Raw genomic sequence first — 14,695 nt, 5'->3', positions numbered from 1 at the left:
AGACCTTCAATAATAGTGCTAGTAAGTTATACTGCTGAGCGCTAATTAATGCGTCTCCATGCTGATCCCACTCCTAACAGTAGAGGGCAGCAGAGTGATCACACCAGCTTAAAAGATGCGTCATATAGACTGGAGAGGCAGCAACACTGGCTGGTCTCAAAGATCAGAGGGCTTGATTTCCCAGCAGCTTCTTATCCAAAAATTCTCTTTGCTCACAGAAACGTGAAGAAACAAAGAAAGGAAACTTTGGAGAGACCAAGCCCTCGTCTTACTTATGTATATGTATATATATATATATATATATATATATATATTTATCAACATGCCTCTGGTTTAATATAGATTACGTACAGAGCAACATTTGTGTTCATTACACACAAACGGATTGGGCCGTTTCCTCGTACACAGACATCAGAGGGTATTTGGTTGCCGACATCCACAGAACAGCTTTGGAGCATTGCTAGTAAAAAAAATGACATTAGTGCAAATTCAGGGAGTGCAGAATTATTAGGCAAGTTGTATTTTTGAGGAACAATTTTATTATTGAACAACAACCATGTTCTCAATGAACCCAAAAAACTCATTAATATCAAAGCTGAATGTTTTTGGAAGTAGTTTTTAGTTTGTTTTTAGTTTTAGCTATTTTAGGGGGATATCTGTGTGTGCAGGTGACTATTATTGTGCATAATTATTAGGCAACTTAACAAAAAACAAATATATACCCATTTCAATTTTTTTTTACCAGTGAAACCAATATAACATCTCCACATTCACAAATATACGTTTCTGACATTCAAAAACAAACCAAAACCAAATCAGCGACCAATATAGCCACCTTTCTTTGCAAGGACACTCAAAAGCCTGCCATCCATGGATCCTGTCAGTGTTTTGATCTGTTCACCATCAACATTGCGTGCAGCAGCAACCACAGCCTCCCAGACACTGTTCAGAGAGGTGTACTGTTTTCCCTCCTTGTAAATCTCACATTTGATGATGGACCACAGGTTCTCAACGGGGTTCAGATCAGGTGAACAAGGTGGCCATGTCATTAGTTTTTCTTCTTTTATACCCTTTCTTGCCAGCCACGCTGTGGAGTACTTGGACGCGTGTGATGGAGCATTGTCCTGCATGAAAATCATGTTTTTCTTGAAGGATGCAGACTTCTTCCTGTACCACTGCTTGAAGAAGGTGTCTTCCAGAAACTGGCAGTAGGACTGGGAGTTGAGCTTGACTCCATCCTCAACCCGAAAAGGCCCCACAAGCTCATCTTTGATGATACCAGCCCAAACCAGTTCTGGCGTCTGAGTGGGACTGGAGCTCTCTGCCCTTTACCAATCCAGCCACGGGCCCATCCATCTGGCCCATCAAGACTCACTCTCATTTCATCAGTCCATAAAACCTTAGAAAAACCAGTCTTGAGATATTTCTTGGCCCAGTCTTGACGTTTCAGCTTGTGTGTCTTGTTCAGTGGTGCTCGTCTTTCAGCCTTTCTTACCTTGGCCATGTCTCTGAGTATTACACACCTTGTGCTTTTGGGCACTCCAGTGATGTTGCAGCTCTGAAATATGGCCAAACTGGTGGCAAGTGGCATCTTGGCAGCTGCACGCTTGACTTTTCTCAGTTCATGGGCAGTTATTTTGCGCCTTGGTTTTTCCACACGCTTCTTGCGACCCTGTTGACTATTTTGAATGAAACGCTTGATTGTTCGATGATCACGCTTCAGAATCTTTGCAATTTTGAGACTGCTGCATCCCTCTGCAAGATATCTCACTATTTTTGACTTTTCTGAGCCTGTCAAGTCCTTCTTTTGACCCATTTTGCCAAAGGAAAGGACGTTGCCTAATAATTATGCACACCTGATATAGGGTGTTGATGTCATTAGACCACACCCCTTCTCATTACAGAGATGCACATCACCTAATATGCTTAATTGGTAGTAGGCTTTCGAGCCTATACAGCTTGGAGTAAGACAACATGCATGAAGAGGTTGATGTGGACAAAATACTCATTTGCCTAATAATTCTGCACTCCCTGTATTAGTGCACGGTGGCACGGTGGTTAGCACTGTTGCCGCACAGCAAGAAGGTCCTGAGTTCAATTCCACCATCAGGCCGGGGTCTTTCTATGTGGAGTTTGCATGTTCTCCCCGTGTTTGTGTGGGTTCCCTCCGGGTACTCCGGCTTCCTCCCACCGTCCAAAGACATGCAGCTTGTGGGAATAGGTTAATTGGATAATCCAAATTGCCACTAGGTGTGAATGTACGAGTGAATGTGAGTATGAATGGTTGTCTGTCCTTGTGTGTTGGCCCTGCGACAGACTGGCGACCTGTCCAGGGTGTACCCCACCTCTCGCCCTATGACAGCTGGGATTGGCTCCAGCACCCCCCGCGACCCTGAAAAGGATAAGCGGAAGCGAATGGATGGATGGATGTACAGATCACTATAAATATCAAGAATTAACAGAGAGTGGGTGTTCGCCCAGGGCACCAAACAGGCTAAGTGGGAACATACATACAATCCTTTCAAAGAAAAAGGAAAAAGCTCCTCTCCACTGCACATGGGTGAGGCTGTGTGCCTGAGATGACCACAGTAGTGACAGCGTCTCTCTGTCAAGACCAGAAAACCGGCTGTTTGGAAAATGTGACGCCTGAACTTGGGGCTTAAAGGGATTACTTTTTACATATACTGACCTGATAATTTGAAGATTTGGCCATGATCATGATAAGCTTTTAAATGGGGAAATATAATAGCACTGTCATAATACTTAAAGTACAAATGAAAATATAGAAATTAGTGTTGTATAAATTTAAAATGATACAATGAACTGCCTAAGGGAACTGTAAAAATTAATATAAATGGAAAATACAGAGACATTCGATACAGACATCTGTAGAGACAGAATTAATGAACAGAATGCAATAATACATTAAGGCCACATATACAAGGAGAAGCGGAAAACAAACCACAAGGGGAGATATATCTCATCTCAGATAAGCAGTTAGGAAGATGCTTTAAAACAGTTGTGTCATTGCACTGTTAGAACTCAGTGCAATGAACTATCACAAACTATCACAAATTTCTGTCATTTTACACATTTATTGTGGAGTTTCACTGCACACACAGCCCACTTATGATTGAGTGGGCTGTCATGTCTCATCCAGTCATGCGGCACACAGCCCACTCGATCATAAGTGGGCTGTGTGTGGCCCACGATGTGACACGAGTTTGACACCACTCTTTATAATATATGTTTTCTGTGGTTTATTTTCTTAAACAAATTTAACGAGTTAAGAAGAGAACAAACTTGGGGTTGGTTTTGTAATTCTAATGCTGCGTATAAATAATCTGGCAACAGACTAAATAACATCCTTGAAAAACTAAACTAAAAGTTGCGTTGTCTCTAGAAAAAGAATCGGAGATTGATGAAATCTTGAAAGCGTGTGGACTTTTAACTCGCGAGTTAGATCGATCATGTCGCAGGTTGACTGTTCTCGTCTAGCAACGTGACGTCACGTCCGGTAAAAATGCGCCGATTGCCACATGACTGGATGAGACTGAACAGATGCACAGCAGCCCATCCTCATGAGCAGGCAGTCGTGAAAACTTCTCACGAGTCTTATCCGGATCCAGGAAGAGTAACGGCAGCTCACCTGCTCTCACTGCCGTGGAGCTTCATAATGCTCACATTACAACCTTAAGGACTCTGCAAGCCTGTTACTCTGAGGGAGAGGAGTGCGACAGACACGGCTCTGAATAACATGCTCTCCTCAGCCTGAGCTTCACTCTGTGTTTTGAAAGAAATGGCAACAAAAGGCAGGCTGGTGCTGCGGAGTGTGTTCACAGGACTCAGAGCTCATGCTGTCTGGTATCAGAGCTCAGCTTCGACTCCCAGTCAAGGTCGGCTGCTGTGGAGACCTCAGCTCAGACATCTGAGCTGCTCATACGGACTCTGCGGGGCTGCTCCGCCCTCCACAGGTACTCATCAGCTGGCTGTACTCCAGCCTGTACACTGACGTGACGTGCGTGCGCCCAATGCCACTACTTCTTCTACTGGTCTTCTACTGGTCTTCGCCTGTCTACATTTGTAGTTATTGGACAGGATTCTCAGTTGAGTCCAGCTTGTCCACATCATTCATGTTTCATTAGAATCCTTTAGAATCTTCCACTTTGTAGGAGACGTGTTTGCTTGTATTATCTAAGACTTTTGGACACTTATTATTTTGTAAAACATTTGTTCTTCCGTCTCTGTAAAAACTGTAATTCTATACATTTCTGCATATCTGTTAATGCGGCAGAAATTCACTTCAGTTTCAGTAAGTACTTAAAATGAGTATCAAAGTGTAACTTGTGACTTGTGTCCCAAATCCATCTTACGATCAGGTCCCAGCAGTCTGTCGTTCAGGAGTCACACCTGTGGAGAACTGCGATCAGATGATGCGGGGAAGAAAGTCACTCTGTGTGGCTGGGTCCAGTATCTCAGGTAGTCAGCCACTGGTTGATTGATATGACTGAGCCCCCAGTGTGTTTTACAGATGGCTGTAGTAACCCACTGTTGTACCTCTCTCCTGACCTCCAAAACCGAAAGTGTCCAATTTGGGTTAATCGCTCTATAAGACCTTTGCCGGTTCTTGTGTAATTTGGCGTTCCCCAGCCTTTTCTCCCCGTTTCCCTTGCTTAAGAATGGCTTCATGACAACCAGCTGAAAATGGTCAGGTGCAAGGACTGGACTGGAAATGAGTGAAAAAGCAGCAAACGTCTTAAGAAAACCTCTGGGTGCTGGTTTAGCTCACTGGGATGAGCAGGCCGTATGTCTGAGAGTGGCCAGCACAGGTTTGAATCCGACCCGCAACCCTTTGCCACACGTGTTCCCCTCTCTCTCCGTCACTCTTCACTGTACTCTATCGAGTACAAGCAGAAAAAGGCCAAAAAAAATTTAAGTAAAACTCTGAAAGATCTCAAGAAAGCCAAGAGAACTAAGACCATCTTAAAAAAAGTTCTTTCATCATTCTTCAAAGGGTCTCATATAAATTTGAGAAACAGTATGTGTCTCTGCCCCCTACAGGCAGGACCTGTTCGTCATCCTGCGAGACTTCAGCGGCTTGACACAAATTCTAATTCATCAGGAAGTATGGAAGAAAACAGCAAAATACACTAACATTACCAATGAACGCTGTGCTGTAAAATACAGAACTAAATAGTTTGTTTCCTCTGTTTTAAGTCTCCAAGTACTTTGAAAGCCACGTTGTGCAATCTGACGCCCGAGTCTGTCATCAAGGTTACAGGAACAGTCAGAAACCGACCAGTGGGGCAGGAGAACAAGGTCTGTACGTGCTTCTGAAGGTGCAGTGAAACACCACCCACCTGCAGGGGGTGGTGAGGAAAGTCTAGTTCCTGTACTTTGAGTTTAACCCACATGGGCCAGGAATCCTAATTACTACAGCATCCAGTCACACTGTGCTTAATATACTGAGTGCCTGGTTTTAAACGTGGAAGGGGAAAAAAAGTACCAACACTCTCTCATCAATATGTTTCACTATATTTATCAAATAGCATAATAATGTTCTGTCCTTTAATGAACATAGTAAAGGACAGGGATCAGAAACTTTCTTTTCCAAGGAGTGACTGTCTGTCCTAAATAATCTGGTGAATTGATACCATTTCATCAATCTTAAATTGCTTTCTGTAGCAATATAATGAGACTTTTGGTGATTAGTCGCCTAATTCTGTTTTGAATCGTGTGTTTAAACCAGGAGATGCCGACAGGAGAGATCGAAGTCTTGGCAGAGAATGTGGAGGTCTTCAATGTGTGCCAGAAGCTGCCGTTTGAGATAAAAGACTTTGTCAAAGTAAGTAACTTAACGTTACATGGACGTGGACTATTGAGCACGCTGTAATAATAAAAAAATTTTTTACTCACCAGAAGTCTGAGTCATTGCGGATGCAGTATCGCTACCTGGACCTGAGGTCATCACAGATGCAGAAGAACCTAAGACTGAGATCCCAGCTGGTGATGAAGATGAGGGAGTATCTCTGTAATGTGCACGGTATGGACAGCCATGTTTGTGTTCTGTCTTTAATTTGCCCAGACATAAAAGGTCACAGGACTGTCACTGATGTTGTTGCCTGTAAGAGGAAACCAGGTGCAGGAACTAATCTGTTCTTGCTGTAGCAAGCTCTGATTTTCATATGCTTTTTGCTGTTGTTGTTGTTTTGCTGTAATGAATAGGCTTTGTGGATGTGGAAACTCCCACTCTGTTCAAAAGGACACCAGGGGTAAGACATTTGTAGACATTTTTACATGTTTACCAGGTTAAAGAGCAGAAACTTGCACAACAATCCACCTTTAATGGTCTATAAGAACAGTTTCTAAAAAATTCTTTGGTTCTATTAAATATAAATATAACAGCAAAAACATAATTTGGCTTACATGTTATGGTTTCATATCTGATATTTTAATGAACTTAATGAGTGTTTGTGTTTTAGGGAGCCAAAGAGTTTGTGGTTCCCTCCAGAGAGCCAGGATTATTTTACTCTTTACCCCAGAGTCCACAGCAGTTTAAGCAGCTTCTCATGGTGGCTGGTGTAGACAGGTGGGTGCAGGCTCCACAATCTGCTATTTAACAGAAAGATGTTTGTTGTTTTTAAACGCTGCACTGGTCCAGATCGAAAACAGAGTTAAAAGGGAACGAATAGTGAGCATACAGTTCTGGTCAGAAGTTTTCATCCACTCGTCGGGAGCATGAATGTCATGGTAATTTGGGGCTTTTAATGATGATGTACATACATGCGTCTTTAATGTATGTATGTACAAGGTTCTACAGTGTCTTTTAACTACTGGTTAGTGATCATGATTTTGCCCTTTTTGCCAGTATAAAAATGATTTTTTGACAGCATTCATTGGACTGACCAGCACTCAAGAATGGGGAAAGAACTCACTTAAGGTCTTGGAAGGAGACCTGTAGATGTATACAAACTGGGAAGGTCTGTTGGAGACCTTTCTAAACAACTGAATACTGCAAGATAATAAATTCAAACAACTGCATGTAAATGCAAATTGTTTGGATTGTCTGGAAGAAGACCAATTTCTCCCTCAGAGGAGAGGAAATTGATTAGGTTATTCAGGAAACAACCCAGGAAGCACAGGGCTTAAGACTGCCATGAACTTGAACATTAGTGCCACTTTCCCAAGTGAAACAAGTTTTATATTACATGGACTGAGAGGGTGCTGACCCAGAAAGTGAAGAGGTTTTATGGTTGGACGAGACAAAGATTGAGCTATTAGGCCACAATTACAAGGGGTATGTTTGGAGGATTAAGATGAGACTTTCAAATCTAAGAGGACCATACCAACCGTCAAGCATGGTGGTGGTAGCATCAAGCTTTGGGGATGTTTTGCCACCAGTGATATGGGTAAATTGCCCAAAATAGAGAGAATAATATAGGAGGACTACTTCCAAATTTTTCAACAAATCCACAGCTGGACAGTTGAAACGGTCTTCCCAATACTGCAACCTCAACCTAGTTGAAAATTTGTTGGTTACACATAAAGGCTGGGACCAGGAAACCAACCAATTTAAATGAACTCTAAAAATTCTACCAAGAAGTGGTGGTCAAATATCCATCGAGAATTATGCCACAAGCTTGTTGACGGCTACTCAAAGCGTCTCGTCGAGGCAAAGCATTGTAAGGGACATTAGAGAAATAATAGTCAAGTTATATTTGTTATTAAAGATGTATGCTGTACATAAAGCACGTGTATCATTCCACCCTGGGAAAAAACAGTTCAAAGAGGTTATTTAAAATTACTGTCACGTTTATGTTCACGATGAGCGTCTGCAAACTTCTGACCACCATCAGCTAATAAGAAACCATTTTAACCTCCTAAGACCCAAACTCTTTCATGGCATGCGTTTTTAATTTCTCTTTGATATTTGGGCTGATTGGGACCTGATGAATGTAAAAACAAACAATTACCAGTTGTTGTTTTGTTTTTTAACCTGATTTTTGTTTCTAAGAAAAATGAGAGCCACATATGAGGATATTCGTTTAAAATTCGATAGAACAGTAGCAGTATAATGTCCTCGTAAGTGGATATCAGGCCCTTGTAGAGCAAAATTGAGTATTTTGTTCTAAATAACCCAAAATATGATGTCCACATATGTGGACGCCAGGTCCTAGGAGGTTAAAGCAAGTTTGCTATACCAGCCTAAAATGTGATGACTAGGCATGGAGCAAATACTGGAGATTCGTACTCTGTGTGTGAAACATGTACTTGGATAAAAGAGAAAAAAGCCTAGGGGTATTAATCTTATGTCACTGCCTATATACCGGGGAGAAGAACCAAAGGATGATTGCACTCCCATACTGAAATAAAGCACTTAGACCTGACTGATTTCCACTGCTGACAGCTTTGCACACATAACAGAATTTTTAGAAGTCCACCACGTTAGAGTCAGAACCTGCTGTTAATGGCCAACAACCTCTGTCTTCTGTCTCCTCTGTGGCAGGTACTTTCAGATAGCCCGGTGCTACAGAGACGAAGGCTCCAAACCAGACAGGCAGCCTGAATTCACCCAGGTGAGATGGAATACACACAAGTTTGAAGCGCCACAGTTTAAAAAAAGAAAAATACATTTTTCAGTCTGTTTCAGACATGAGATATTTGAAATTGCTGGCCAACCTCCCATATATCTATTTACAAGTAGTCCTCTTCATGCATGTGTGACATATGCAGCACACGCGCAGCAGTGCAGGCAAATAGTTGTGTGCACACTCACAGACACAGCTGAACATGGACATTTAAAAAAAAAAAAAACTAACAGGAGAAGTTGCAAAAGCTATCCAGAGCTCAGAGCCAACTGCGGTATGAGCAACAAATCAAAACAAATGACAGATTCGTGAAAAAGAGAAAACGACTGATGTCCTGTTAGCTTTGAGTATATGATTAAACTGCCCTTTCCTATACTGGGAGTCAAACCTCAGCTGCCTGTGTGAAAATCTGGAATCTTAACCACTAGAAGTTTGTTCAGTTTCTGAAATAAAATGTCTGACTTCAAACCCGCCCATACGGAAAAGAAATAGTAAAAACTTATATGTGATTACTCATGAAAGTGGCCACTTTCATGAGTAAATCATATAAGGCTTACATGATTTACTCATGAAAGTGGCCACTTTCGCATTACTTTCATACATTGTTTTAGTAAGTATCCAAAACATACAAGTTTCATTATATAATTTTTCAAGGGATCTTATATCTGTTTTCACACTTATATGCTTTTCATACAAGTTTCACACAAGACAGATACAAACTTTATAAGATTTATATATATATCTTTTCCATATGGGCGATTTCGTACCACTTGTGTGTGTAGACCACCTGTTAGTTTTAATATTTTATCAGCTGACTGGTGCATTCAACAGCTAATTAAACTGTGTAGTGTAGCTCACCTGCCTGAAGTACAGGTGAGCATACTGGGTGTTGAATCCAGGCCACTTGTGTGAAAAACAGGAATCCTAACCTGTATCAAAATGTTATGCTTCAAATCTAATTGCGTGCCGTTCGTGCATGTAGTCCAGGATTCTCCTTCTCAAACTACTGTGACAAATTGGATATTTTTGTCCTCTGCTGAGCCTAAGCATTATGGATTTTTTTTTAAATCCACAAAAGTTATATATAAAGGTACTGCTAAAGATTTGATATTTTATCACCCCACTGTTGCATAAAACTGCTAAAAAATAATAATTTAAAATGCTAAGAAATGTAATAATAAAGTACTTAAAGGACGAATTAAAAAAACTAATACAGAATAATTAAACTGTACTTTTTACATGGCAGCTCACTTCCCAGATGTAAAGCACACAATATAATTTACTGTAAATCTTGATCGAGCCTGTCTCGATGTTTCAAGTTGATTCCAAAGCTCCTTTTTGTTTGGATCCTGCTGCTGCTGGAATTCTTTTACAGCTGTGAGTGAAAACATTGCAAACAATGATGTGCGTAATTTAAAAGGTTTGCTGATTTTGCACCAAAATAAGATTTGCAAACACATATTGGTGCCATCTTTGCTCCTGTGATATTTTATCACAGATTTCAATTCAGGATTGTGTGAGTACCATGTGTCTCTCCTGTAATCTGAGTACATATAGTCCGATTAGTCTGGCCCATAGACCGGCCTGTTGTCACATACATGTGACATGTTGGATCATGTCATGTTGTCTGAATTCTGAAAATCCTCTTGTCGTTTCTCCCAGGTGGACATAGAGATGTCTTTTGTGGACCAGGCAGGTATCATGTCACTGGTGGAGGGTTTGCTGCAGTACTCTTGGCCTGCAGAACGTGGTCCTCTTAAGGCTCCTTTCCAAACTCTGACATATGAAGAGGCCATGAGGGACTACGGTGTGGACAAACCCGACACCAGATTCAACATGAAGGTGTTTGATTTCTTGGGGTCCTAACTGAAACTATGTCCTTACTGAACATGCTACATCTTTTACTCTTTTGTTTAATGTACAACATGAGTGAATTATATGATTTTTTTATTTTATTTGTCTATTTGTGCAGCTAATAGACCTCAGTCAGATCTTCCTTTCCACGGAAATTGAATTCCTCCAATCAGCTCTTGGCCAACCAGGAGGCTCCGTTCGGGCCGTCTGTGTCCCCAGTGGAGCAGTAAGAACAGAACCATTTCCTGTGGCAGAGAATGCTGAAAATGTAGAACAGAAGATGTGTTTTTGTGCCACAAGAGAAGCTGACAACTCTCATATGTGAATTTGTGTGTCTCACATTATGTTTTCTTTCTTGTAACAGAAACTTTTCACTGGGAAGGATTTGGAAGAACTGAAACAAATAGCCAAGACTCAGTTTGGACAGGTAGGTCTCTTATCCTTTTCTTTCTTTTACGCCTCACGTTGTTCTGAGATAAACACTTGTGTGTTACAAACACTTGTGTGTTACAAACACTTGTGTGTTACAAACACTAGTAGAAAGTCACAAGTTGTGTTTTCTCCTCGTGCGTTAAGGAGCTGAGCCTGGTGCTGGTCAGAGCAGACGGGACATTGAAGTCTCCCCTGAAGAAGCTGCTGTCTTCGTCTGTCACAGACGAGCTGCTGAAGTGGACTGAAGCCAAGCCAGGAGACCTGCTTCTGATTGCAGCAGGCTCCCACCACACTGTTGTAAGAGGCTTGGTTTGAGTCGGCTGTCAAACAAAGAAGCACAGAGCTGATACAAACGCTCCCTTCATCTGACTCTCTTTTCTGCTCTCAGTGCCCATTGCTGGGTCATCTTCGCCTGCAGTGTGCAAAGCTCCTGGAGTCTCATGGTGTGGTCGTGCGTGACCCCTCAGCCTTCCACTTCCTGTGGGTCGTGGACTTTCCTCTCTTCTTGCCCAAAGAAGATGATCCAGAGGAGCTGGAATCAGCTCATCATCCATTTACTGCACCAGTGCCAGAGGACACACGGTTACTCTATACTGATCCACATAAGGTACTCGTGTAGTACTTTATTAGTTATTTTTAATTATGTAGAAAAATGCAGGATGTATCGTCTGTTTGTAAATTCTGTATTTCACAGGTTCGTGGTCAGCACTATGACCTGGTGTTAAATGGCTGTGAGATCGGAGGAGGCTCCATTCGCATCCACAAAGCCTCAGAGCAGTTTTATGTACTGAAGAATGTCCTTAAGGTCAGTGGCTTCCTCCATCTTGGTGCAGTTCAGTCTTTCACTTATGAAAGAGTGGGACGTTTCAGTGTTAACACTAACTGTTTCCAACTGTTTTTGTGTTTCAGGAGGACCCCGGACTTCTCTCCCACCTCCTCGAGGCCTTGGATTCAGGAGCGCCGCCTCATGGAGGCATTGCTCTGGGTGAGCTCAACTCTGCTCGATTTATCACTGAGCTCGTATATGACTTACATGTGTGCATACACTGGGTTTTTACTAACCACACGGTATCAACCTGATATCATTGCTTTCACTCTAAATACTGTTTGTAGGCGGTCCAGTTTCCCTAACCACTGAAAAGAGATCAGTGTATTTTCTTGAATTGCTCTTAGCACTAACACATATCCATGGCAACATGCTTGATTTTAGTTACACATGTTTCTCCATTAGTTGTATATAAATCCCCACTATAGCACTAACTGGGTAATTATTAGTGTTCCCATGCCATTCATTAGGCAGGTCATTCTTCAGCCCACAAACCACTGTCTCGTGCTACAACGCCAGCAGCTAAAGTCCACATAATTATTTACAGTGCTGGACCAAGACAATAAGGATGGATCAGTTTATAATTCATTTGTGGGATTTTTATGTTTTAGCTCATAACTGTATGAGATTTCTCAGAATGTTTGTTGTTCAAACTTAGAGTTAACATTTTGGTACGCTGAACAGAGAAGGAGAGACACTTACAGTTGGATGGTACTTTTATTAAAATTTCTGGTCAATTTGTGCATCCGAGTTTGTGAATGAATAATTTAAGGCTGGAGTAACTGTGTGTGTTTGTTTTGTTTTTTTTTTTTTGTTTTTTTTGGGGGGGGGTCCAATTTTGTTATTATATATTTTGTGCCATATCCCAGCATCAGGCACCTTAAGGCACCTAATATTGTAAATACTCTCTAAAAAATAATACAGAGAGAACCCAACAATCTTGAAATGTCCTTTGAGCAAGCACTTGGTGACAGAGGGAAGGAAAAGCTCCTTTTTAACAGGAAGACACATCTAGCAGAACCAAGCTCAGGGAGGGGCGGTCATCTGCTGTGACTGGTTGGAGGTGAGGGGAGGGACACAGGACAAAAGACATGCTGCAGAGACACAATCCAAACTGCTCTGTAGTTTGTGAGTCTTGTGGTTCTTTGTTTGGTATTTGTTTTGTGTGAAGTGTGTGAATAGAAATGATAAAGTTGAAAGCTGTACTTTCTGGTTTGACCACAGGGTGGCAACACTGTCACTGTTTGTGTCATTAGCTGGCACACAGTGACACCTGAATAAGATGTTCAGAGCAGAGCAGCACCGGGCCTGAATGGAGTTTCAGTAACTGTGAGCAAGTCAGTTATTGTGCAAAATGATTTGGGTTTGGAAGATGTGACTTGACAAATGCGCAGCAGTGCTGAACTTGTCTGACTCTTACTATTAGCCCATTTCAGCTGTATCTGTCTGTACCATTCGACTGAACACGATCAAGCTTTTTTCTGCCAGGTCCTTAGTATAAAATGCATGTATTGCGAAGCCTGCATGGACAATTGAACAGTGAATTCAGAGTAAATTGTGCAATATTGAACAGTATATTGATCAAGTTGTCTCTTTATTTCTTTATCCTTTTCTAGGTTTGGATCGACTGGTCTCAATAATAGTCGGAGCTCCCAGCATCCGCGACGTAATCGCCTTCCCCAAGTCATTCCGCGGTCATGACCTCATGAGCCGTGCACCCGACTTGGTGTCTGAAGAGGACCTGAAGTGTTACCACATTTCTGTTAAAATGCCAACAGAGCAAGGAAGAGAGGGAAAGTGATTAAGAAGAACCACAGACATCGAAGGATGTCTGTGTAGTCCCAGGTCTGGTGAGGCTGAGGAGATGTGCAGACTATCAGCAGACAGCAAAAAGACTTTGAGGCTGTAAGATCTGTGCCAGATGGCAAAACAACAGAGACAAGAGATACTTGTGGCTGCATTGATGCTGCCGTCCCTCTATGTTTGTGGTCCTTCGTATCAAGTTTTTTAGATATTTATATCTTTTTACTGATTCTGTACAGCTGCTTATTATGGGGTGGTTTGGTGTACATGTTCAAATGAGGCATTATATGAAATAATAATAAATCTATAATGTCATTGTTTTTGATGCCAAGAAGTTCAATTTCAGCATGTGCAGAACTTTAAAATCCAAAAGTCAGAGATTCTCACTTATGATTTTCATGATGATCTTCATACATCTTCTGTGTAATGTAAATAAAAACAGCAAGCAATGATTTGAAAATGACGTAAACCCATATTTTAGTCTCAGTACGTGTATCATTTCATGGGAAATATTAGCTCAGTTTGAATTTGATGGTCGCTAGATACAACTAACAGGTCAGAAACAATAATGAGAGCATCTTAGTGAATCTGTTTCTTAGAAGTAAGAATGGGATAGAGGTTCACCAGTCGGAAGAACACTGTTTACAAATTATAGAATGATTTCAGAATCATTTCCTCAATGTAAAATTGTGATGACTGAAAAAAAAATTTCATATCGGTGCATAATATACCAGAATCTGGAGAAATCTCTGTGCGCAACAATTAGGCTGAAATTTGTGTGTGTGATTAGTGCATGGACTCGGGAGTAATCCCAGAACTGTGAACACCAAAATATACTGATTAAAGCAAAGAAGAAGCCATATAGGAATATGATCCAAAAGCACTGCTGTGTTAATAAAATTGACTGAGGCAAAGTGGAAACTGTTCTGTGGCCACATAAATCTAGCAACTAGCCAACTTTGATAGTAATCTGGATTCGTAAAATAAATTAGTATAGATAAATAATAAACATGTTTATTTTTTCATTCGTTTATTAAAATAAACGGGAGGTTTGCACATACTGTAGGCGCATCCGTCACTGTCAGTGCACAGTATGTGTAGTGTTACATAAAACTTGTGAATTTGTCTACTGAAGATATTGTTTTTAGTGCATGTCATTCACCTTTAACTAGAAAGGGAACCAGTTTCTCCT

The 14,695-nt window shown here is 41.3% G+C and overlaps 1 protein-coding gene across 1 annotated transcript; it reads left to right on the top strand.

Moving 5' to 3' along the window:
* Positions 1–3,542: 3,542 nt before the first annotated feature.
* On the top strand, positions 3,543–14,354 carry LOC147331924 (aspartate--tRNA ligase, mitochondrial-like). Its single transcript, XM_086288256.1, has 17 exons — positions 3,543–3,974; positions 4,380–4,479; positions 5,062–5,125; positions 5,218–5,319; positions 5,750–5,845; positions 5,920–6,043; positions 6,226–6,272; positions 6,483–6,589; positions 8,507–8,576; positions 10,251–10,430; positions 10,561–10,668; positions 10,807–10,869; positions 11,019–11,171; positions 11,263–11,481; positions 11,569–11,679; positions 11,784–11,859; positions 13,317–14,354. Exons 1-17 carry the CDS (start codon positions 3,800–3,802, stop codon positions 13,499–13,501), a joined length of 1,980 nt encoding a protein of 659 aa, XP_086144382.1. The 5' UTR covers positions 3,543–3,799; the 3' UTR covers positions 13,502–14,354.
* Positions 14,355–14,695: the final 341 nt, after the last annotated feature.

This window comes from Aulonocara sp. 'chitande type north' Nkhata Bay, linkage group LG4 (assembly GCF_057382095.1).
Source record: "Aulonocara sp. 'chitande type north' Nkhata Bay isolate Kocher_YH1m ecotype deep benthic linkage group LG4, A_spYH_male_GT1.1, whole genome shotgun sequence".
In the NCBI taxonomy this organism is placed as follows: Eukaryota; Metazoa; Chordata; class Actinopteri; order Cichliformes; family Cichlidae; genus Aulonocara; species Aulonocara sp. 'chitande type north' Nkhata Bay.
The sequence above is the reverse complement of the archived record's forward strand: the minus strand, read 5'-3'. Positions and strand labels throughout refer to the sequence as shown.